Source organism: Gobio gobio (assembly GCF_949357685.1).
Source record: "Gobio gobio genome assembly, chromosome: 23".
Taxonomy (NCBI): Eukaryota; Metazoa; Chordata; class Actinopteri; order Cypriniformes; family Gobionidae; genus Gobio; species Gobio gobio.
In genome coordinates this window covers 19051449-19079299 of record NC_137119.1, presented here as the reverse complement: position 1 = coordinate 19079299, position 27851 = coordinate 19051449, and the positions used below count along the sequence as shown (strand labels likewise).

The 27851-nt window shown below is 37.2% G+C and overlaps 1 protein-coding gene across 1 annotated transcript in view; it reads left to right on the top strand.

Moving 5' to 3' along the window:
• The window catches only part of tmem108 (transmembrane protein 108), a 103962-nt gene that overhangs the window by 54729 nt on the left and 21382 nt on the right, over positions 1-27851 (top strand). Inside the window, exon 2 of the mRNA XM_079806189.1 lies at positions 16649-16732. Coding sequence (XP_079662315.1) covers positions 16693-16732 — 40 coding nt within the window. The 5' untranslated portion in view covers positions 16649-16692. The remainder of the gene's footprint in view (positions 1-16648; positions 16733-27851) is intronic.

Here is a 27851-nt window from a genome sequence, read left to right as displayed (position 1 = left end):
TGTGAAGTTGATCGTTTAGTCACTGGCTTGATTCACGGATGCATGAACAGTAAGATGATTTAGAAAGAAAGTCTGAGTGGACTTGAATGATTAGCTACACATCAGAAATCACTGATCACAGATCAGGCATTAATGAACACTGTTTTTTCACGGTGCTGTCGAATCCATATCATAAAGTCTGTTTGTAAAGCCTGTGCTGACATTGCAAGTGAAATAAACAATCCATTTTCTCCGACTTCTCTGGGCGGGCTAAACAGAGGAAGGGGAGGTAACCTTTCCTGTTATGACGACATAACAGGCAAGATTCCAGATCGTCTCGTCTGAGCTCTCATGTTCTCAAAGGCAGAGAAAGACAGCCAGAACTCGGTTTACACCCATCAAAATTTCCAGCCACTTGGGGACCATATACATGCTAGGGGAACTCATAATAATGTTAAAAAAACTCATAAAATGAAATTTTAATGCCATGGGACCTTTAACCATAATCCACGCACCAGAGCTGAAAATGGATGTCGGGCACCCTATGATCTGCACGCCCCCCCCTGAAGGGTTAAAAAGCCTTTGGTTAAAAGCCTTAAATCTAAAGAAACCGCCAATATTTCTGTATGTTTGCTCTTTCCACTTCGTTAAAGGCAGACCCACAGAAGAACTTTAATATTTGGCCACTTCTTAACGATAGAAATGCTACAGAAACTGTAATTTATTGAGAATATGTGGACATCAAGACATGCAAACTCTCAAAACTTTTATTTTGAAATCGCGATGAATGAACATTTAGCATATTTAGAAACATATTGATGTATTCTACTGTTTTGGCGTTGGTTTATTGCAACCCAAACTCACAGCATTTGCAGATGTGGCATTTGTTAACTGAGCTGCTGAGATGCGCATCGAAGACCCGTCTATTCCGAGCAACAAAAAAAGTCTTCATAAGATATGTCAGGCCACTTCTTCATTTCATCCTCCCAGTGTGTTAAACACTGGTAAACCTTTACAAGTGTTTTGTGCATGCTCCTTACGAACCAGCTATCGAAAAGTAATAAGCCTAACACATTAGAAGGAAGTACGTCATCGTATTTACTTCCGTGTTGCAAAATAAGGTGAATAAATCAAAAAAGAAGGAATTTTCTGTTAAACATATTTAATTCACTCTATTCTAAGTGTATTATATTTTGAGTGACTGGATCGGCCATTGGAGACTCATTCAACCCATTTCGCTCTTAGTGAAGCGTCTGAGCTGTTTCACCCACACAGTATTAAACCCACGATTTCTCTGATCCTCCAGAATGACTTTTGTGTTAATCTCTGATGGCACATCCATCATCTACACACACACTCATTCATACACCTACACATGTACCTTTTTATGTGCTATGCTTCGTGACACACACCAAGCTCAAACCCTCAATTTCTGAGCAGTTTCTAATGCCTCCATTTCTAATGCCTTGAATTTTAGATGCTAATTATTTACCCAAGAGCTCTCAACTCCTGACCTAGGATAGGTGGTTTGTTGTTTACATTTGTCGAGCAACCGAAATGATGTCTGATAACAGTTATGTGTATATATTGCTTATCCGATGGATATAAAAATTTTGGGTGATACTGATAAGCCGCTAAATATTTTCATGTAATGGCCAACAATTGTTCTTTATCCTTTTTTCTAAATAAAAGAATAATTTAGGCATCACAACATAATAATGTAAAGTATAAAACTACATATTAATTTAAAGATATAAATTTTTTTGTTGTTTTGTTCTAAAAGATGAACCTTGAGCATACAATTAAATATCCAAATCTGGGCCGATCTAATATCTAGGGCCCTATCATACACCTGGCACAATGCGACGCAAGAAGTGTTTTTTGCTAGTTTCAACCCGACGCAGTTATCATTTTCATGTCCAGCGCCACGTTGTTTAAATAGCAAATGCACTCGCGCTTATCTGTTCGCCCATGGACGTGCTGGTATGAAAATGAAGTGTGTTCAGGCACATTGTTGGCATGTTACTATTTTGAGGAAACTGAAAACGACTGTGCCATTGACCAACAAAAACCTGGTCTAAAGTCAATAGCGCAGTATTTTTTGTGTTATTTAAAGGCCAAGTTAGTAAAATGCGCCTATAGGTGGGTGCACAATGCACGTACACTCTGCTTATTACACACACAGGGACGCACAGCAGAACACAAACATTTTTAAATATTAAAAATAAAAAGATTCCTCTCTGGAGAAATTCCACCATGTAAATAGCCAATCCGCCAAGGTGCAAGCACAACTGGCTTTTAAAGGGAATGGGAGATAAGACTCTGATTGGTTTATTGCACGTTATGCCCAAAACACACCCATGACCATGGGGGTCGGAACCATTGTATGTGTGTGGGACAAGACCCACCCACTTTTTACGATCAATGATATTGGACCCACTCACTTTTATCGTCTCTAACATTCAGCACATGTCTGTTTACCTAACCCTAATCGATAAACACTTATTATTAAACACATATTAGACGCTTTATTTCCACTTTTCTAATATTTTCTTAATTTGTATTGAAAATAAATGCCTTTCCGATTTGATATGTGATGGGAAAACGGAGAAGATTGATTTCGGCGAAAGCTGGACTCGAACCGCGGGTCGATTTGTGTCAAAACTAGATGCCGTGCGTCTTACCCCTACACTACTGTCGCTCTCATTGAAATGGTGATTGATTTACGTAATTTTGTCTTTCCCACCTATACGTTTACCAAGTAAAGCGGTATATTTGTACTTAATGTAATTGGCATCTACTCCAGTAAAACATTTCTGAGGACCCACCCACATTTTTTTTGCTTCCGACGCCCATGCCCATGACTCATTAAGAGATTAGGTATAACCCTTTTTGGACCATGCGCCTGGCTAGCAAAAGTGGATTCGGACACGCCCAAAGTGCACCTGCACCATGCGCTTCAGACCATGTGCTCAGATCGTTAAAATAGGGCCCAGTTATTGGCCAATAACTGATATGGTACAGATATATATTCTGCATATCTAATTTTACTGTTTTAAGTCTGTTTTTAATTGTTTAGGATCATAACATAAAGCTGTTTGGGCATTTTTTTATTTTATTTATAAAATATTAACTTCACAAAATTATTCAAAAGTAGGCTCATCAGAAGGTGTCTCATTGTTATTTAAATAAAATATAAGACTTGTTTAATAAAACATTTTAAATACTTTTTTTTTTTAAACCCTGACAATGATCAAAGACATTTCATGTGCATTTTAAAAAATAAAGTTTTGCATGCTAAATACTTTTTTTCTCGTAAATCGCTGGCAAAAATAACTATTGCAATATATTGAATGTTATTGTGATATAAAATTATGCATCTTGTCACAATGCCCACCAAGTTTGACTGAAAGTTTGCTTTTCAAAAGTGAACTGACATTCTTAAGACATCTTTCACGATTCATTTAACGCTTAATCACTGATCTAAATGCGCTGTTGTGCTGTGTGTTTTATGAAGGGGCATCATTTTAAGAGGCCCTTTGGCTTTTTTTGGTATCAAAGATTCTGACTTAACCAGAGGAAGTGGCGACGGGTTTTGTCGCCTTCCTCGTGGGAGACGTGAAAGGCATGCTGGGAAGGTAATGCACTTTTAATGGCCTGGTGCAGAGCCCTGCAGCTGTGACGGCCCATGTAGCTGCGGCTCTGATTGATTACACGTCTCCCGGGGGCCGGGCAGAGTGACGCAGCAGCTGCAATTCATTGTGCCGTCAGGGCCGCTGAAGAACGAGTCGTGATTCAGCAGAACGTCGCACTGGTATCCACACAGTGCTGCTCATAGGGGAGGTGTTATTGTCTAGCCTGGTGATTCATTTTTACATAGATTAATTTTTAATCTCGGGACATGGATAGGAACATGGTGCTTTTATGGAATCAGGTGCTGAATACTGATGATGCAGAAGATGATTTTCTGATAATTTGTGGTTTCATACTTGATGCTCATGAAACCTGTGGAGAAAATCGAATGTGAATATTTTTATATACACACATTACTGTTCAAAAGTTTTGAGAAAGTAAGATTTATAAAAGACCACCTGTGGTGAAAATCAAGTTTTTAATGTTGTTTATTTGTCTATTTGTTGTTTTTAATATGCTTTCAGCCAAACCATGTGTGAATTCACAAGTCAACACCATTGCTGAGTATTTTCTCCTTAAAAGTCCAGTGAACCAAAGACAGTCTCAAAAACACGGTTTGAAATCACTGGTGTTTCTGGCATCACAAACTACCTTGTAACCAGTCACGTCAACGTGTGGGCGGGCTTTAGTATTTCTTCATTACTATATGCTGCGAAGCAGGGGAGTCTCAAGCCATACCGGTATATTTTTCTATTGTTATGAAAAATCGTGTACATTTAGCAGTATAGCGGGTGAAATATGTATATTATGATGTAGGCTATATTGTGATGTTACGATGAACTATATGCCTTTCTCCACTGATGCTCTATGATGTTCAAAGCATTTCTAAGGATGCTGATTTTCAGAAGGCAGAGTGAGATGGCGAACAGGAACATGGTTTGTATAACATTAGCTACACATTATTCGCCTTTTGATAACATAGTCAAGCATTAATTACCGTTATGTGTCTGACGTTGTTAAGAGCAATACCTTTGTGCAGTGTTTACTACAGTAACTTGAGTAAAAGGTGACCGAGTGGGTCTCTGGTATGTGAGTGAGTGGAGGCGGGGCTAATTTGCATATTCATGGTCTGTGTATACTTGTCATGATCACCAGTGAGATTGCCCGTGATTTACCACCAGAGGGCACTCCACCCCGGACTATTGCCATACTATCTCAGACTTCGGCTGCGTCCCAATTCGCCTACTTATACTACGTCCTAAAAGTATGTACTCTTTTTGTGAAGAAAAAGTACATACTTTTGAGTGTGTAGCAGAAGAGTATGCAAGCTTTGGGACATACTACTTCGTCATCTTTAACGGACTCTGTTACGTGCGTCCCGCCACCGTTTAAACTGCCCTGTCAATCATCGTCACAGTTCATACCCCCCACTTTCAATTTAATTTCCTACCGTATCGGAGAGAAATGTAGTCGCTCGTTGATCTGCCTTTCGTGGGTCTTTAATGCAGAGACTCCTCTCATGTGTTTGCAAAGTTAATGGCCAAACGTATCATTACAAAAGTTCTCAATGCTGCTGAAGGAGAAATATAATGTGGATAATATTGAATAAATATCTTTTCATCAGGTTAAATACTGATAATTGCTCACTCAAACCACTTTATCTAATCCTCTCCACTTAACCGTCAGACTCGCATAACCGTCATATTTGTAGTTTTTTAAACACTTTTTATCCGCGTTTGTAGTTCTAATCGAATCCTCGTCCATCTCGCAATGGGTTGTGGGCAATATCAGCCGTTAGAGTGCGCATCGATCTGCACTTCGGATTCTGACCGGAAATAATACACCATCCGGGAATCTTTGGAATACTTTTTTCAACATACTAAGATTTGGGACATACTAATTATTTTTTCGAATACTATTTAGTACAGATAGTATGCGAATTGGGACGCAGCATTCATCTCCCGTAATCCTTTGCCCGGACTCATCATCCCTGATTTGCATCCACCTGTGTCTCATTACCCTGTTTACCTCACCCTATATAAGCCTGGTTATCCCAGTCATTCATGGCGAAGTCTTGTTTGTTGTATACCAGCATTTCTGAGCAGTTTCCCTGGTTTCTTATCTCTTGGTTTTGGATTACTTGCCTTTTCTGTGGAGTACTCTTTTGCCTGTCTCTCCTGTCTTGTTTGGACTTCTTGCATGTGTGTGACCTTTTGTCAGTTTTCTGACTACGATTCTCAGCCTTTGTGTCTCAGAGCAGTTACGTTTCAATACTAAATGAAGCAAGGGTGTACAGTTACATTCAAGCTATTTTAAGGCATGAAGAAATGTTATTCACAGGAAAAACGTTTTTGTTTTAAGGGATACAATTATTGACTACAGGGGGACTTTAAATTATAAAAAAGTAACAGTAAAGACACTTATAATGTCACAAAAAATTTCTATTTCAAATAAATAAAATTGCTGTTCCTTTTAAACTTTCTATTCCTCAAAAAATCCAGAAAACAATTATTAAAAGTTTCCTCAAAATATTTTTAGCAGCACGACTGTTTTTAACATTGATAATAATAAGAAATGTTTCTTAAACACCAAACTTATTTTCCAACAAACCATTTATGTATTTTGACCGTTCATTTTCACAAAAATGGCGTTTGAGTCCCTGAAAATGCAAACTTTTGAAAACGGGATTCAAAGTACAAGTTCTTGAAAACGATACCGCCTGTGTAAAGTACAAAAACGCAAATTTGTGAAAAATGTGACATCATGCGTATTACGTCTTCAGTCTATAGGCACGTAGTGTTTCTTTACAAAGTGACATAACCAACTACTGGCCTGGCAGCATAATACCGCAATTTTTATTATTTTTACTGATCCGTGTGAACGGGGATTTGACAAAGTTGTTGTCTGTACGTGAAAAACGCAAAGGAGAAACGTTTCCGTTTTTAGTACATACAGTTGTTGTGTAAACGTCCCCTCAATAAAACAAAAACGAAACACTCTGTGGGAACAAAGGAAACAGGAAAAGAAGGTGGAACTAAAATTCCATAAAAAAAGAATACACTGATAATCTTCCAGAACTAGAATATCTGTGAAACCATATATTTCTTTAAAAAAATCTTTATGGACGGAAAAAAAAAGTATATGAAAAGATCAAGTAAAATTATTTTTGTTCATAGTATGACCCTTTTATGAAGATTTTGCCTCCTTTTTCATGACCTTTTCTGACACGAGAGCTAGGTTATTATGATACACAAAGACATCTTGACATGAAATGCCAGACATCTGTTTGGGTATAAGAGAGGTCACTGCTGGGTTATCAGTGATACTGGGGCTTGTGTGGCATTCCACATGCTTTATTGCTGCCATGATGAGCCTCTCAAACACGCAAAAACAGGTAACACATGTGCAGCTGCGCTTAGTCTCTAACAGTGCTGCATCGCCATCAGAGAAACAACTAACTCACCAAAGGATTAATTCTCTCTCATAAGTCTGCTTCTAACCCTTTTGGGAGACATTAAACCCCATTCCCAAACTTTTAAGTCCTTCCTTTTAAAAGTATCGGATTTCACAGAATGTTTTTAGGCAGAATTTGCTCGATTCGATTAGCTAGAAGCATTAGCATGTTTTGGGCTAAACTGGTTTTATTTAGCCTTTATTCACAATTTCATTTATTAAATTTCAAGCAGGTTCTAATTGAAATCTTTTCTTTACAAAAGTCGAACACGTGGTAGCGCACCAGCTTCTGCTATCATATATCCATTATGTCTGTAATTTGTTTTATTCCTTTTTGCAAATACCATTTTTCAGGAGCTCAGATAAAGTGCCAATCTGTGGATTGCTCCTCTTTCTTTTCTGAAATTAGCAACACATGCCAAACAATCTTATCTTCGACTTACAAGACCTTGTTAGCTTCTGTAGAAGCCCAGAGGAAATGATGTCATGTAATACATAGTGAATGTGAGAGTGGCCCAGGTTTAATTGGATTAATGAGTCCTTGTAAACTAATTAGTGAGTGAGTGCAGTCAATATCCCAAGTCAATCACCTTGACTATAGTGAACAAGATACCATGAGAGACTCGCTCTGACCTCACAGAGAACAAGCACATAATTGAGTTTGCAAATGCTCTCGTGACTTCATGTACTGTGTTGTGTAAATTAGTCAACGTGAAATCAAACTTAAACCTATTTATTTTCTCAGTTATGTCATATGCTCAATTCACTGGTGCATGTTATTATTAAAAAAAAGTATTTATTGGAAATGTAATAACTTTCTTGCCCCTGAAACCACTTTACCTTTTTTACTGTTGCAAAGGCAAGGAAATATAACATTAACTTATTTCAACATCTAATTTTCCAGATTCAATTAAATCAGCATTGATAAAGGATTTATTATGTGTAGTGAATGCTGTATCATGTTGTCTTCAAAGATCTCTTTTGTAGCAAATTATGTTCATGTTGCCTGTGAAGATCTCATTTATACCTGGAAAATTAACATTTACATTTATGCATTTGACAGATACTTATATCCAAAGCGACTTGCATTGCATTGAAGGTAGGGCTGTACGATTAATCGAAAAATAACCGAAACCGACATTCAGAACCTCTAACCGACGTATTTTTCCCATGTCGGTTATTTCGGTTTTCACGTGACTCCGCCCCGTCAGTCACATCAAGTGCAGTTTTCAGGCACACAGAGATGCAAGAGCAGTTATCTGTGTATATAGATGCCCAGAATCACTATAGCAACTGCATGTTTTACACAGTTTATACAGGTCAGTTAATTGCTGTTCTCATAGCCTACACGCTGACACACACACACACACACACACACGGCACGCGCAAGCCCCGCAGCCAGATCGCTTTCACTTTCGTGCTCATAAAGTTTGTCAAGAATGCGTTTAAAGTCTTGCCAGTTTCAACATTTAAAGCGATTGTGCACTATTCAAAAACAACAATACGGAAAACGTATCCGTTCAGTGCTCAGCTTTTTTCTGTGACACAGAGCCGAGCCGTGTCGCGTCTCTGACAACGCGCGCGCCCTGAAGGTAGACCTCTTTCAGTCCTCACAAAGCTGTCATTTGTATGTGTTTTAAGCCCTGCCAGTTTGAACATTAAAGTGAGTTTCGACCATCAGATGTGTATTATGTTGAACTAATGCCTGATATATTGTGACAAACGAACACTCAGACAGAAGCTCGCACATCACGTGAAGATCGCGCACAGAAACGCAGTGTCAACGCTGTCCTGTGACTAAAGTAAAGACACTAAAGTATCTTAGAAACTCAACCGTTATAGGCATACATTTTAATACCTTTGCAGTAAGTACAAACCACAGCTTAATAATGAATAGAGACGGTATGAGTAATTCACACACACAATCACTCTCTCATTAATGCATTCAAATAAATGTAATGTAGTTCTACTGTGTTCATTTATCTGTTTCTGATGTACAACAAGCAGAAATCTGCCCCATAGACAATAACTGCTGAAAGAGAACTGTTTCCTTCAAGTATTTTAAAATCACAAAGAAATGCACTTTTTCATTAGAAAAAAAAAATCCACCTTTAATAGTAGAAAATATTTACAGTACAAACCTTATCAGTGAACTTACTCAACCTTATGAGGGCAAAAAAACAAAAAAAAGAGCAAAATAATCGTTCATTAATCGTAATCGAGGTCAAATGTTCAATTAATCGAGGTTTTTATTTTTGGTCAAATCGTTACAGCCCTAATTGAAGGTATACATTTGATCAGTCCTGGCAATCGAACCTGTGTCGTTGGTTTTACTCATGCCATGCTCTACTGTTGGAGCATCAAGAACTTTTCCAAAAAGTATGGCGTCGGTTACAGTGATGCCACACATTTTTGTTACTCAATTTTGTTTAGTGTAATTAATGCAAGGAATATTCCACTTATAGTATATTGCACCTCGCCACATTGACAGTTCATTCACTGTCAAGCTTACGTATGTTCAAGTGTTCATTTCTCCAATAAGTTTGGTTTTAGTTAGCTATTTGATGCTACAAAAACGGGGTGTAACATCGTGATTGACAGCGGTGTATTTCGATTGAGTCTGCGGGAGCGCGGGTATGGCCTGGATCTTGATGCCATGGCTCCACCTCAGGATCTAATGCCCAGACTCTGGCTTCGAATGACATAAACGGCACACAATGTCAATGGTAGGGTTGGGTACCGAACTCAGTACTTTTAAGGGCACCGACCGAATTACGTTGGTACTACCGAGTACCGATTTACATTAAATCAATCGGTACCAAATTTCGGTACCTGAGAACACATCTGGTGATATAGACTAGTGTCTGTGAATATTAAAGGTCCCGTTTTCCTGTTTTTTTTAAGCTTTGATTGTGTTTACAGTGTGCAATATAACATGTGTTCATGTTTCACGTGTAAAAAAACAGTATTTTTCACACAAATTATCTGTATACCGCTGTTTTCACTGTCCTCAAAATGGCTTGAAAGATTTCCCTGTTCTATGAAGTCCCTCCTTCAGAAACACGTAACGAGTTCTGATTGTGCCAGCGGTACCCGTGTTGTGATTCGACAGCAGCTTAGCGCACGTTGCCCGGAAAGGTCACGCATCTTACCATAACGGGGAGATGAACGCGCTCAAACTACAGCCGCTGAAGGCCAAACAAAGGTGTTTTGACTCCGGGATGAAAATAACAGCGTCTGGACGACATGGCGACAAACGCAACTGAACGCAACACTTCCTCTTCTCCACGAGGGAGAGCAACAAGACCACGCCCCCTTTTTTGCGTATTCTTGTGGGCGGAGGTTAGTCGACAAACTGCTCTACTGACGTCATTAAAGCAGGATGTAGTCCAAACCGGCCGTTCGCTGTAGCCTTTGAAAGGGAACTTCTGTTAAATAAAATATCTCGCTTGGCATTGAACTTTGAGCTTTATAATTTTACAGGTATTAATTATATACTCTAACAGCAACATTACACACTAACTAAAGTTTGAAAAATGGGATCACGAAGAACAGGACCTTTAAACCGCAAAAAGACTATTTAAATACTAATCCTGCGTGTCTCTGTGCGAATGAATAACGTAGGATGCGCGGTTTACCTCACACACACACACACACTCTCACACACATACATACACACACACTCTCACTCACTCACTCATTCAGAATCGCACCTGACGGTCGCATGTTTCCATCTCTGCCGTCTTATATGAGGACACGAACGCATGTCTGTCATCTCCAGAGCCACTGAGAGTAACTTTATGACCATATTAACACTAATGTAATAATAATAAATTATCAAAACTTTATTTTTTAAGTAATAAATTAAAAATGTTCTTCATGTTTTAATTTTAACCGTAGATAAAGCTCAGTTGTTTAGCACTTTGTTTGACTATTTTTTTTTAAATAAATTAAAAGTGTATTCATTTGATAACCAGAAAATTCATAACATAATTTGTGGGAAATCTTTTCATACAAATTAAATAAATAAAAAAAATAATAATAATACGGTTGTTTTTATGAATTAAATTACCTAGTAGCCTACTATTTACAAGTAAATATTACAGTATAAAAACATCACAGACAATGGCAGACAGAGACCAGGGCAGCTCTGGCATAATGTCAAAAACACTTCTATAAATTACTTACAGGTTCTTTATAGTTATTGATGTAAACATCCCTAAAGTACCGGAAAAAGGTACCGTTACGTACCAGTACCGAATTTCAGGTAACGGTACCGATAAAGGTTAAAATGTGAATACCCAAGTCAATGGCCATTTCTGCTATATTTTAGCCACATTTTTCTACAGTGGAAGGAAGTGGATACGATAGATAGATAGATAGATAGATAGATAGATAGATAGATAGATAGATAGATAGATAGATAGATAGATAGATAGATAGATAGATAGATAGATAGATAGATAGATAGATAGATAGATAGATAGATAGATAGATAGATAGATAGATAGATAGATAGATAGATAGATAGATAGATAGATAGATAGATAGATAGATAGATAGATAGATAGATAGATAGATAGATAGATAGATAGATAGTGGCTGTTTGGGTCACTACACGAAAGCTGTCTGCCATATTGGAACGATCAAAGCCGGTCCATGGACATTCAAGAGCAAGTTGACTGAGCCTCTGCAACCGTTAGATGCATGTATGAATATCTATATCTACAATAGACTTCAGCAGATGATTTTGCTATACAAACAAGACGACAAATACAAGACGAAGGCGTCAGCTAAAATTACATTAAAAAGTTACCATAGTAAAAAACACATAAGCAAAAATCTAAAAACACAAAGCAACTCCTTCTCACATGTGAAAGGTTATCCCATATCTTCGGGAATTTAAATCTCGGCGGTTTCACAACCAGAAGATGTGCATTGTTGTGGCATTAATTCTTACTGTGAGTGACGACACGCTGACCATTCCAAGATGGCGGACGCGCCAACGTGTCTTGAGCAAGTGTGTCGCACAAGTCCTGAGAAGTGAAGCCAAAACGTTTCGATCACCCCCATGTGGTTGGTTCCAGTATAGGTCATAAACCCTGCCCCTTTCCATGTAATAGAATGGGATGCGAGACAAACTAAACAATCAAAATACACTTGAAATTATTTTGTTCCAAAGATAGATCATTTTAGATCGTTTTAATCACGCTGATGTAAGTTCAAGTATTCGTTTTTTAAATAAGTTTGGTTTTAGTTAGTTATTTGATGCTTTTTTTATTTTTAAAAAATGGGGTGTGACGTCATGATTGAAAGCTGTGATTGACAGTTTCTCTGAGCGAAGTAGTCACTGTGGCACCAACTGACTTTTTTTCTGGATTTTCGGGAGGAGAATGGAACTTTAACTTCTACATTTCCATTACTGTTTATTTCACACCGACATAATGATTTAGAATGGTTCTGCAGTAAACTGCACTAACCGATTGTGCATGAGTGTGGGCAGGGCTTTGATACCACGGCTCCTCTTCACGCTCAGAACTGCACAAATCAGTGCAAAATGTCAGTGCCATATTGAGACATTGGCGGCTTCTACAGTGGAAGAGAGTGAATGTACCTCATCCATATTTTTTTACAGTCTATGGTCTAGAGCAGTCGAATGTGGAATCTACATAATGTATATCTAAGGTGGAGACACGTCCTCCATCTTTTACAGTCTATGGTTTAAAAGAACAGCATTATTTGATATAGAAATCTTAAAATCTTCTGTAACAATATAAATGCCTTTACTGTCACCTTTGATCAATTTAATGTGCCCTTGCTTAGGAACAGTATGAATTTCTTTTTAAAAAAAATGCACTGACCCTAAACATTTGAATGGTAATGAGGGTAAAACTATATATTTTATATATATATAATATATAATATTTGTATATAAGTTATCCAATTGGCAAGACATTTTTACTTACATTTGGTGACTATACTAAGTATAAACTTGTTTACAATATTCATGTATTACAGTATTTACATGGTACTTAAAAAAAAAAATCTGAAAAAAACATTAAAAGTAATACAACAACAATGTGCTGTCTTCCAAAAACAGAAATAACAATGGTTCTTTTTGTTTGTGAAATCCTTCAATATAAAAGTAGGAAATCATGCTTTGAATGTTATATTTTTGCAGCAAATACATGCAGTTTTACAAACCACTATTTAAGCTTCAAAACCAACGAGTTACCCTGAAGCAGGCGTGCTTTCTCCGTCTTCACAAGCATTGGGAGTCTAACTGTGAAATAGAGACAAACATAAAAGCAGAAGCTTTCTTATTCCTTTTGGCAGCGGCCTGAGGGGATCCATTGACAGCTTTTATTTCACGACACCATCTCAGCCGACCTTGGCTCATCTCAAAGCCCTTGTCCTTCCAGACCGACAATTTAGAGGTGCTGTCTCAAAACTGACCCGGGACGTCGGCAAACCGTCATCATTAACGCAAACCAAACATCGCCTTGGGAAAGGAGGGGCTGTTTTTTAAGTCTGTTGGCTCAAGGGCTCAAAGCACACGTGGCTAATATCTCCATGTCAAGTTTGATTTTCTCTGTATTGTTCTCACAGTTGTCCCTGTGACGAGATTTGAATATAATTTTCTGTTCAGGTTGCCATGGTGACTGAAGCAGGGTCTCTGTATGTGCCAGTTGCCATGCAGTGGTTTGTTAGAAAAGAAGTACAAACGCCACTGCATGCCATCTAAAAATTACAGCGAGCTGCATCTTATTATCTTATAGCCTATTTTCAGGCTTTACTCGTTTTGTGGCCTCTCAATTTGTCTTACACTTGTAGTTTTTACTCTACTGACCTCACCTCTGATGTCTGAGAAAATGCGCTCACATCTATTGCCCTCCTGGCGCAGGTGGGCATGACTCACAAATGGACTTTCTTCCTACACTTCCTACAAACGGTTGCTTTTTTTGACAATGTGTTGTGAATCACAGACAGGTGTAGGTGCAGTGATGACGTTGCAGTGACTCCTGCACACACACACAAAAGTGTTGTGGGTCCATTGATTGAGACATCATGATCTGTATTGATTGAGAAGTCAGAAAGCTCAGCGGTTAAATTTTCTCGACTGGCTGTGTTGAACAATAATGAGATGAAGATTATGAGAACAGGTTTATAACCTCTCGCCAGGCTGCAGATATAATTAAACAAATGGAAATTATTTGCTAAAAAATATTAAGTACATTTATGCATTTGGCAGACGCTTTTATCCAAAGCGACTTAAGTAACTGATTGTCGAAATAAAGTCTCATAATAGATAACAATTTGCCTCTGGCTATGAATTACATTGAGAAGTGAGGCAGTTTGCTTTGATATGAGAAATAATAAGAGCTGGTGGTGAGCTGATCTTTCAGGTAACATTTTGACCGCACAATCCTATATGTATAGTACCGGTCAAGAGTTTGGAAAAAACTGTAATTTATTGTGAAATATTATTACGATTTAAAATAATGCTTTTCTATTTTAATATACTTTAAATTGTATACTTTTGTTCTGTGATGCAAAGCTGAATTTTTAGCAGCCATTACTCCAGTCTTCAGTGTCACATGATACTTCAGAAATAATTCTAATATGCTGATTTATTATCAATGTTGGAAACAGTTTGTGCTGCTTAATGTTTTTATAACCCATGATACTTTTTTCACAATTATTTGATGAATAAAAAGCAAAAAAAAGAAAGAAAAACAGCATTTATTTAAAATATAAATCTTTTGTTACAATATACACTACCATCCAAACGTTCGGGGTCAGTATTTTTTTCTTTCTTTTTTTGAATGAAATGTATACTTTAATTCAGCAAGGGTGTGTTAAATTGATACAAAGTGATAGTAAAGATTGATATTGTTAGAAAAGATTTCTATTTTGAATAATGCTGTTCTTTTTAACTTTTTATTCATCAATGAATCCTGAAAAAAGTATCTATAAAAAGTAAAAAAAATATTAAGCAGCACAACATTGATAATAACTGAGTACCAAATCAGCATATTCGAAGAATCCTGAAGGATCGTGTGACACTGAAGACTGGAGTAATGACACTGAAAATTCAGCTTTGTATCACTGGAATAAATTATGTTCGTTGATAAGGAAAGGAGGCAGGAACGGGCAAACGTGCAACATAAAACTTTAATCCAAAAGTATACAAAAAACACAATGAAAATAAAGCAGCAGCACCTCATTGAAGACTGCTGTATACAAGCATATTAAAACAACAATATAAAGTCCAGGCCTGGTCCTCTCTCATCTTGAACTGTTTGTTATCACTCCTCCTTTTATCTTTCCGGAGCTCCGTTCCCACAGCTCTCGGCCTCACCCTGCTTGCCGCAGATAGTTCACCCAAAAACAACAAATTATATCATCATTTACTTACCCTCAAGTTGTTTTGTCCATTGACTTCCATAGTATTTTTTTCCATACTATGGGGCACATCGACTGTTTGGTTACCCATATTCTTTTAAAGTATATTATTTCCATATATTATACTCACAGGATAGTCAAAGCATCCTAAAGTGTACTACTTTTTAAAAAGTGTAAATATGGCACATCACTATTTTACCACAGAAAAGTGTCACAACTGTTTAATTAATTCAACCCTTTTGCTCTGATGTGTTTTGTTTAAAAAATAATTGTCATCTTTCAAAATCCTGTGAATCTATTTGAGCCTTGTATTAGGCAGTAAGTGTTGTATGAGAGCTGAGTTTTACTTAGCTGCACTTCTTGTACAAAATCAGTACTACGGACAGGTTAAAAAGTATTGATCAAAAGCTATTTAGATGTGGTTTGGTTTCTACTCGAGAAAAGGCTCGATTTTATTCAATGCCTTTGAAAGACAGCCAGCTCTTAATGAAAAGATTATGAAAAGGGATCAATGCTGCGCTGTATCATGGTCAATGTGGTTGTGTTGGCGAGACGTTTAGATTAGCATGTGATTCAGACTTCCTCTCACCCAAGGGGGCTCAAATCTCATTTCAGATACTTTATCGACTCAATGTCTTGTGCGGTGGGATGCGGTTCAGTCACAGTACCCCAAGGACAAGATGAGAGAGTGACAATTTTGACACGTTGACAATCACACACACAAAAGCACACACACATATTCATAGACACTTATCTCTTGAGAGAAAATGTGTCCATGTCCATTTGCATTTAGCACTGTGACAGTTTCCTGAGACTGTGAAAGTGCTCAAGTCAAATGCCTTAACACAGGGGAATAACACTGGAATTTTAATGACAGGTCATATAAATGTAATCTTGCCTGATTTATTATTTTCAGAGCTAAACCATTTATGTATTGAGGCTAATAATGTATTCTCACGAAACACTCTTTCCTCTTTCATTGTTTGGACAAACAGATACATCATTGGTTGAGCTAATGTTGCTGTTTTGGGCTGGTTGGCTCACATGTAATAATTACGACCCTATTTCATTAAAGAGAGCAAAATTCATTATGCTCTTTAAGTTCATTAAAAGTTCAGGAATGCACTGGCATGATAATCAGATTATGATTAATTCCCGTCTATCCTTTGTCCTGTAGAGAACCATGAGCACTGTGGAGGAGGAGCCGGACCACATGATACCATGAAGAGAAGCCTGCAGGTCCTGCCCCACCAGCTGCTGAGTAAGTCTCACGTTAATGAAGCCTTCTAATACTGATAAGCCATTTATAGTGTTTTTAAAAGCTCTTTTCCTCCATGGTGGTTGATAAAGGACCCTAATGTCCCAGCAACTCTGGGGAATCCTCATATTTTCAAAATATATTTATTGACATTTTGTCTGGACAACAACTTGTGTATGTATAAAAATGAGGTAAACCACAGTTCAGCCCCCCCCCCCCTTTTATTTTCTCCCACCCACCCTATATATATATATACACACACACATAGAGATCAGGCATAACATTATGACCTTCCTAATATTATGTTGGTCCCACTTTTACTGCCACAGTGGGTGACTCCACTAGACCCCTGAAGATGTGCTGTGGTATCTGTCACCATCTATCAGAACCAGCATTAAAGGGTTAGTTCACCCAAAAATGAAATTCTGTCATTAATTACTTACCCTCATGTCGTTCGACACCCGTAAGACCTTCGTTCATCTTCGGAACACAAATTTTTGTTGAAATCCGATGGCTCAAAAAGGCCCCCATTTGGCAGCAATGAAATTTACACTCACAAAACCCATAAAAGGTACTAAAGACATCGTTACAAAGTCCATCTCACTACAGTGGTTCTACAATAATTTTATGAAGCGACGAGAATAGTTTTTGTGTGAAAAAAAACAACTAAATGACGCCTTTATTCAACAAGTGCCTGTCTTCCGTCTAGGCCTCACATGAACTCACGAAACACCATGCGCGTGAATAGAGCCAGCGTTCTGACACATGACCCGGAAGCCAGAGTCCTGCACGGGTCCGATTTTGAAAACCCGCACCCGCCCGTACCCGCAGTGCTTAAACCCGCATCCGACCCGTTTTCCGACAACAGCACTAATTAAAATCCGCACCCGACCCGACCCGCTTAAAATAGAACCGACACCCGACCCGCACCCGCAATAAAATCAGTTTAGCATATCACATTATTGACACACTTACAAAAATGTCTATTGCCAGCATACAGAAGTTATTACACGACCATTAACACAAGGACAACTTCTGCCGGGAGCTTAACGTGGCTTAATGTACTGTTATTAAGAGACCAAACTCAGTAAACATAATACTAATAACGTATACTATGTACAAAAAATCAGATGAGCCCAGAATATGAACGCAATGCGTATAATTACACGTTAAACGTTTTCCTACCAAAGAAAACCATTATAAAAAAAAACACTTAACGTGGCTTAATGTAGGCCTACTAAGACAGTGTTATTAAGAGACCAAACTCAGGAAATATAACACAAATACTGTTCGATTGAACTGCGTGTGCTTGGTTTGTTACCACAGTTATCTGCGTGCTTCCTCAGTGATGAAGTTCCACATTTGCGGCTATCTTTTCTTAAACTCCTCATGATTCATCTTGACGGCTGCAGTGCAGGCAGAGCGCGCGGTTGTGATTCTTCTGTGAGGGCACGCGCGCGCCGCGCGGCCACAGATGAACTGATATGGATTTGAAATTATTTTATCAACTTGGAATACAGGCAAGGCATATTTTTGTATTTTTAGGAACACATCTACAATATACATGCATATATTGTTTATATATTGGCCTATATTCATTTGCACGTGACTGTTTAAAAACCGTGTTTAGACCCGTGTTTCTCCCTTGTCCGACCCGCACCCGCATCCGACACAGTAGGATGTTTTTCACCCGTTTCAGCAATATTCGCGGGTCACCCGTCGGGTACCCGCGGGTACCCGCACCCGTGCAGGACTCTGCTGGAAGCGACCCTTGGCGTATTGGTCAAAATGGTGCTAAAGTGTGCATTTCCTGGATGCCTGAACCGCCGGCTCTACATGATATTCTCATGCATGCGTCGTGGTCCTTCGCGAGCAGAACGATTTACACACAAATTCATTCTGCTCATGTTTCATGAATGAGGCCCAGTGTGTGTGTGTCAGGACATTCACAGACAGTGCATTCTCTTTTGTCTTGTTGTGCTTGAATGGTTTAAAAGCATTTTCGTGAATAAGAGCGTGATCATATAATGTAACGCTAGCCAAAGGATGAAAAAAAAACTGATCCTAGGTTAGATATTTTTAACTTATTAAGGTCAGACGAGAGTCCAAAATTCTCGTCCTAAATATCCATGCATTAAAAGATAAATATAATATAATAATAATATAATATAATATAAAAATAAATACAACCTCACGTTGTGTCAATCACATTTACGTCTGTCATAAAGAAATTTGGATCAGGTTCGATTTTCTGTGGGGTTTTTTGAGAGGTGTTTTGACAATTCAAATCCACCGTACAAGCAAACGGCAAAATCCAGAATGGTGTCTGACAAATTTATCCACTTCTTCTCGCAGCACAAAGCACTGTATAACAAACAAAGTGTCGATATATAATAGTATCCATATATAATAGGCTCCGGTATCGCTAGCAAAGCATCAAACTGAGCCACTGACATCCTGAAGTAAACTTTGAATCACTTGGGATAATCTCTCCTTCCTCTCTACGCAATCTCTCTTTCTTTTTCTCTTTTTAAGAGAGTGGACAACAAAATCCTCCTCACTGCTTGAAGACTCCATTTGAATTGTTTAGCGATTTTTTTTTCACAATGGATTAATTAATACGCATCGGACTCAGTGTGCGGGGTTTCTGTGCGTGACAAATTTTTACGATGACGAATACGAAAAAAACGCATATGAAAATTTCGGACTCCTAAAGACCTTAGACTGGGTAAACCCAGCCTGTTCTGCCGGCAATTTGATTTCGCCCTGTAACTCAGTCTGGAAACCTGTACATTGATTTCTACTGCTTCTGTTACACTTTTGCGGGAACCAATCACAGACTGGCTTATCCACCTGGCGCGCTATTGGCGGGTTTAACACGATGACGGATAAAGAAGCAAAGGGTCGTTGCCTGTTGATCACGCCTCTTGTGGTCTGATTGGTTGAAGGACTATCCAATTGCATACAGAGACATTTGAATTATGCTCATTTATCACGCCTCTTGTGGTCTGATTGGTTGAAGGACTATCAAATTGCGTACAGAGTAATTTCATTTATGCTTGTTTATCACGCCTCTTGTGCAGTAGAAAATACAGAGCAGACTCCCCAGACTCCCCTGGTGATAGCCAGACTACAAAGACCTTTGAACGGACAAAAAAAAAATCACATGCATTAACACACTAATTTTGACAGCATGTCAGCACTAATAATAATATAATTATACTAGTTAAATAATACAATAAATGTCTGAGAGAGAAAAAAAGTTAAACCTCTGCATTTTCAAGTGGCAGATTATTGGAATCAATATAATTCAACAAAGGCTTCCATGTTTTATGAAAGGTTTTTAGAGATCCTTTTAAAGAGAAACCAGCTTTCCAGCTTTAAACACAATATCATTTATTTTATCCATTTTTCATATGAAGGAAGGGATGCAGTTTTCCACTTAAGAGAATAAGCCTCCTGGCCAATAGTGTGGTTAAAGCACCTCTTGTATTCTATTGTTGAGGGCAAATTAGGCTTAAAAGGAATTTCAAACTAAACTGTAGAAGGGTTTGGATTGACTGATATATTAAAGTTTGGTTTGTTTTTTCAAAAGTATTAAATATTTTAAACCAAAACTCTGACCTGGACAGGATCAGAACATGTGAGTATGATTGGCTGAAGATCGTCTGCGTCTATTGCAAGTGTCGCTTCTGTCTGGGTATATTTTGGCTAGTCTGGCATTGGTGTAGTGTACTCTAAACAATCTGGCATTGCATTAAACTGCCATGCACATACAGAGGACGAATGTACTAAATCAAGTATATAATCCCACTCTGTTTTAACCCCAGCTCTTGTTCCCTGATGTTTTTGAGTGATACAGGGGTCAGGATTTAATGAATCTATTGATTTATAAATGACAGAAATTATCCCTCTTCTGTCTGGACTACGAGAGAGAAGGAGGTCCATTTTAGAATCAGAAGGGAGATTAGGAAATTGTTGGAACGGATTTTGTGCAAATTGCCTAATCTAAAAGAAGCAGAAAAGATGAGTTTTAGGAAGATAACATTTTTCTGATAATTCTGAAAAGGACAAAAAAAAATATCCTTTATTGTAAAGGTCCTTGATTGTACTGAGACCCCTAGAAGACCAGTCACGAAAAACTGGATCAGAACATAATGGTAGAATAGTGTCATGACCGCTGGTGAAGAGTCCCTCTGGTCGCTCTCACCAGAGTACTAACTCTCTCTCCTGGACTTCATTTCCCATCATCCCACATGCCTGGCCTGATTACTGCACACCTGATCCTTGTCACCCTGGCTATTTATACCCTGAACTTACACACACACCCCGCGAAGTCTTGCTCTGCCCCGGCGACATTTCTGAGCGTTTGTTACTACTATCCTGATCTGCCTTTGATTACAACCCTGCCTGTTAATCGACTCTGATCCTTCACTGCCTGCCCTTTGATCTGTGTTTGCCTGGACTCTGTTATTTCAACTGCTTGCTGCCTGCCCTGACCCTTGCCTGTTATGACCACGTTTCATGTCTTGCCTCTGATACTGCTGTTATTCCTGGGGCCTATACCATGAAGCCGGTTTAGCTGGCTAGCCAGATATGTTTAAGCTTAGTTTGTGCCAATCCTGGGTTTAAGGTACCATTAAAGTGGTTTGGATTTTAGCTGTGTTCATCTCCATAGTGACTTACGCTCCACAGCTAACCTGCTCCAGGGCAGGTTATGTTCTGGATAAGAGATCTCAAACTGAAATTGGACCAATCAGCTGTGAGCAAAGTGACACACCTCTGATGCAATAAAGTCACTCCCCCGTTTCTACTCCAAATTAAAGGTCACTACATAGCAAATGGCTATTTAAGACTTAAACCTCTGGCTTTTAACAATGCTTATTTATAATAATAATAATTTTGAATTATTTAAAAATAATTTATGTAATTATTATACCCTTAATCAATTACACATGTATAATTTTAGTAAATCAATCATTAATATGCATTTTGTTAATATTAAAATAAATAGCCTATATAAAGGTCATACAAATAAGCTTTAAATTCAATAACTAAATCTATAAAAAATTACATGTGAGCATAAATGTTCAATTCTCTCTATATATCAACTAAACTAACTTCATAACTTTTACTTGCATTGACGTATAAGATTTTTCTTAAAGTTGTCCTCGACAGCTCTTTTCTTCTGTGTAAATTTGTTTAAATTCTTAATATTTTTAAATCATGTATATTCTGCAGAAGAGTGAAGTGAATCACACTGCTTCTCTCGTGAGAACTGAATCTCAGTTTTACTGATCCACAGCATGTGATTGGCTGTTCACTGCCAATGTCACAGCTAAACTCCTAAACTCAGGTTCAAAGCCTGAGTTGACAGAGAAAGTTGATGATCAGCATAATGGGACCAACAAAGCCTGAATATATTGGTTTGGTTTTGTCCACTCGAAACTAATCCTGTAACCCTGAGTTTGTTAAACTAAACAAATCACAGAATCAAGGAATATATATATATATATATATATATATATATATATATATATATATATATATATATATATATATATATATATATATATATATATATATATATATATATATATATATATATATATATAATATATAATATAATATATTTATATATACCTTACCAACACCAATCTTTTTAATGATATTTTGCCATTTTTTATTTTAATTTAAATTTTTACAAATATTATGTATATAAATAAAATTCATTGTTACAGTATCACATTACATTTTACATCCTGAATAAACAGTGCCTTGCCAAATTAACTGATATTTACTGATCTTGACGCTGTACCATATTTGACAGGAGAGACACATTTGAGTAAATGTCAATCTGTCTCAGCTGAACACTTGTGATCAGACCAACGTTTTTTACTGGAATACCAGGTTTAAACAGAGACAAAATGATCTAAACAAATGTATGATTTCGAGCTGCCATTGTCTCCTTTGTTTTCCAAATTTTAGCTGTTGACATGCTAACAGAATGAAGTGCTAAATAAAATCTCTCTTTGACAGTCACACAAAGGATTATTTTAAGTTATAAATGTGAACAAAAACCAAAACACTGAATCCAACCAACAAATAAATTCCACTGGTGTATCTTTGGGAGTTGGCGCTCTTTAAAGTTAGGGATACTTACCCCAGAGGATTGTGGGTCACTTTGGGCACTTCCTGTGTTGAGGGAGGGGCAGGGAGATTCAGATCTTCATCAGAATACAAAAATTGGTAAAAGTTTTGGCACTTGTTGTGTGAACACACAAAAAAATCTTGGACATGATTTGAAAAGGTTAAATGGTCCTGAAAAAAAAAAGAGTCACAGGTATTGTTCGCAGTCAAAAATGACCTCTTTGGAAATGAATGGGAGATTAATTGCATCTATTGGTAATGTTTGGTACTTCGCACAAACATATTCTTTCTGAAAGCACATTTTTTGAGAAATCAACATCAAATTTGGAAGGCAACGATTTCATTGAAATACAATTTTTGACCGACACGCGAACTGTACCAGATGGTTAAGGCAATTTTTTTAATATTTACAGATTTTGGTAATATTACTATGACATTCTACATTCTAAAGACTGACATTTATTGTGGAAATCCTTTTTCGGTTTTATTTCTAACTTTACTTAATTTTTTCACACAGTGTAAATGAGTCTTTATGCATTAAAATATACAGTGGTCTTTATCATTTCCGTGTGTCTGTCAGTAGAAAAAAAGTCTTGCTAATTAAACCAATTTAAAAGCCTGGTGGGAACACCAGTACCCCATCAAACCATCCTATCTATGTTATCTTGGTCTGTTATTTTGGCTCTTGAAACTTGCAGAATATTAGTATTGGTGACACGCGCTTGATATCAGTCTGGCTGAGATCCAACATGAAAGTGTGAAATGTATCAGGAACACGAGGTCGGATAGAGAAGACTTTCTCCGCTGTAGAACAACTTTAAAAAGACATTTCATCACAGTAAATTCTGTTAGGTTCCATGCTCAAAAAATCCAACATGAGTGTCAACAAAAACCTCTGATATCAGTCAAAAAGTTTAAATAAAACATACTTTTCACGCTCTGGTGTATTATAGCCATTCATTCAAAGTGATCTCTAAGGAGTTTGTCTAGGGGAAAAAACATTTTTCAGGGCTTGGAGAGATTGAGTTCATTTTTCTATTTGAATTCATAGTGAGTCCTGTCTGACCTGAGACTGTAGGGACACTGAAGACCACTGTGGTTCTGGTGCTCTGCAGGTGGCTTTGAAATAGGTCAATTTATGTGAACTGTTTAGTAATCGTACATCCACACAGACACCGAAATGTACATTATACATTATACCACACAGGCCAGCCATGACCCTGTCGCCGGTTCACTACTGTTCCTTCCTTGGACCAGTAGCGATAGATACTGACCACTGCAGACCGGGAACACCCCACAAGAGCTTCAGTTTTGGAGATGCTCTGACCCAGTCGTCTAGCCATCACAGTTTGGCCCTTGTCAAACTCGTTCAACTCCTTACACTTGCCCATTTTTCCTGCTTCTAACACATCAACTTTGAAGACAAAATTTTCACTTGCTGCCTAATATATCCCACCCACTAACAGGTGCCGTGATGAAGAGATAATCAGAGTTATTAAAGCTACGTAAATATACAATATATGTGGCCAATTTGTCCATTGTACATTTCAGTGTATTTCTAAATGTATAAGTGTTACATACTGTGTGAATACCTACAGTATGAATATTAATGAGATCGGGCTGGTGCACTAAGGTTTCATTGGTTATTAATAGGTCGATAATATTTTACGTTTAAACAATCATTCTAATTTTGTTGTACGTTTATCTCTCAGCTACTACCCCAAAATATCCTAATTAAATGCAATTTGAAAAGGCCAGTCTCTCTGGTGTGGCCTTGGGTCAAGAGCTTTAGAGGTTTAATCTTGCAGTTTTAGCTACTTTAACCCCTTATACACTTTAGTTAAACGTATGAAATTGGCAGTTTCTTACTAAAGCAACTTGCTGCAGAAATTAAAAGGGCTTTGCCAAACTGCTAATTAGAAGGGGACATCCATTTGCTTTTGGCCACAAAATGTGCTAGTTACATAACGAGTACAGTTCATGAGTCATAGTTCGTGCTGAAAATAAATAGTACTGATAACAAGCGCAATCTTCTTTGTCTTGCTGTCAGTTTGTTTGTGTCTACCATGTCTATCTGTTAATCTGCATACTCATCTAGGGATGGCACCATTTGTTTAAAGGAAGCTGAATTTAGATTATGGCTTTCTCATGCGGTTATGACGTGATTGCTGCTCTCCCTGAAGTGCAGATGGCATTGTGGGGCTTTTTGCCAAATAACATCCTAAATAGGAATTCAAAAGGAATGCTCCTTTCAAAAGTCCCAAAGTAACGTTTCACCGCCTGGCCATTATTTAATCGTCACAACTATTTTTAGCAGCAATAGCCCAGCGACATTACTTATGTGTTAAGAATTTCCTGTTTAAAATGTTTACTTCCTGTGCAGCCGGAGTAATCTGTTAGTGCCCCTTTAACTGACAGGCTTGATGTATTCAGTAAACAAATTGATTCCTTCGTTGCCCAAAGCACCTCGTTCATCCACCCTCCTGATTGGATAAACATCCAAAGTTCAGAGGAATTGCAGAGGACCAACGCAACTTAAATCACAAACAGGAAGCCATTATCAGAGGGTGTTATGGTTCCCGCCTTATCTATGAGCTCACATTTGCACCACCCTGCCCCTCCCTCAACACAGGAAGTGCCCAAAGTGACCCACAATCCTCTGGGGTAAGTATCCCTAACTTTAAAGAGCGCCAACTCCCAAAGATACACCAGTGGAATTTATTTGTTGGTTGGATTCATTGTTTTGGTTTTTGTTCACATTTATAACTTAAAATAATCCTTTGTGTGACTGTCAAAGAGAGATTTTATTTAGCACTTCATTCTGTTAGCATGTCAACAGCTAAAATTTGGAAAACAAAGGAGACAATGGCAGCTCCAAATCATACATTTGTTTAGATCATTTTGTCTCTGTTTAAACCTGGTATTCCAGTAAAAAACGTTGGTCTGATCACAAGTGTTCAGCTGAGACAGATTGACATTTACTCAAATGTGTCTCCTGTCAAATATGGTACAGCGTCAAGATCAGTAAATATCAGTTAATTTGGCAAGGCACTGTTTATTCAGGATGTAAAATGTAATGTGATACTGTAACAATGAATTTTATTTATATACATAATATTTGTAAAAATTTTAATTAAAATAAAAAATGGCAAAATATCATTAAAAAGATTGGTGTTGGTAAGGTATATATAAATACAGTATATTATATTATATATATATATATATATATATATATATATATATATATATATATATATATATATATATATATATATATATATATATATATATATATATATATTATATATATATATATATATATATATATATATATATATATATATATATATATATATATATTTAAATAAGTCTCTGATGTTAATCAAGGATGCATTTATTTGATCAAAAATACAGCAATTTTTTTTTTATTGTTATTACATTTTTGTGGAAACCATAATACACTGCCATTCACAAGTTTTTGATCGGTAAGAAATGTGTTTAGAAGAAGTCTTTTATGATCACCAAGGCTGAATTTATTTGATTAAAATAAAAAACAAAAAAAACCCAGTAATATTGTGAAATATTATTAAAATGTAAAATAACTGTTTTCTATATGAATATATTTTAAAATGTAATTTATTTCTGTAATGCAAAGCTGAAATTTCAGCATCGCAACTACAATCTCCAGTGTCACATGATCCTTCAGAAATCATATTAATATGATGATTTGGTGCTCAAGAAACATTTATGATTATCAATGTTGAAAACAGTTGTGTACATTTTTTTTTAAGGATTCTTTGATGAATAGAAAGTTCAAACGAACAGCATTTATTTTAAATAGAATCTTTTGGTAACATTATAAATGTCTTTACTGTTACTTTTGATCAATTTAATGCATCCTTGCTGAATAAATGTATTAATTTCTTTTAAAAAAAAATTAAATATATTCAAACAGAAAACAGTTAATTATACATTTTAATAATATTTCAAAATATTACAGTTTCTTGTATTTTTAATCAAATAAATGCAGCCCTGGTGAACATAAGAGACTTCTTCTAAACATTAAAAATCTTATAGATCAAAAACGTTTGTATTTTTCAGGATTCTTTGATGAATAAAAAGTTAAAAAGAAATATTTTTGAAACATTAACGTTTTTACTGTTACTTTTGATTAATTAAAAGAAAAATCTAACTGAGCCTATCTATTTTAAAACTATTTTGTTGTACACTCTGTATTTATGGTGCAGAGACAAATTTTATTACTCTTCCCGATACAGATGTTAACACCAGGTGTAAACGTGTCTCAGAAGGTTTCTGCAATTTATGCTGTATAACTTGTTAGACTTTTGTCTCAAGGTTAAACACATAACCTGCTTGAGAATAGTAATTTCAGCTGGTTTCCCAGACCAATTAATGTGACAGAGATTAAACACCATTTATAGAAGAGCAAGGGGTCATGGGAGGATATAAAGGTTCATTAACAAAAGAACAGTGTTTACATCTGTCCTTTTGGGAAACTGCCAGACTTTCCTGTTATTAAGTGTCTCTGCAAAGCACTGTGCTAATCAATGCTTTGGCTAAACACCCAGAATAGGCCTTTTCCCTGCACCTTCCTTTTGCATTTTCTGCTTGACTCAGTGCCTAGTTTATCACCGTGAACCAGTATTTAGGATGTGGTTCTCGCTACAGGGAAGCTTGTTCAATTTTCCACTGGGTGCTCATCATGTAGAGTGGACATGTCGCTGCTCCGCTGCATGTGTGCAACCAGCAAAGCATTAATGCTGATGTCTGCTATTGTGTCCTATTTTCGGATGTTTCATAGATTGGAAGTGTACTGGAACTCATTTAAAGCTTCTGCCACACATGCAGATTTCCCTTTTTCTCTGTACAATAGAGCATCACAAGTCCGCGTAAGGCACTGCAATGATGAGATGGGCAAAGCCAGCATGTTAAGAGTGTTTCAGTATAGGAT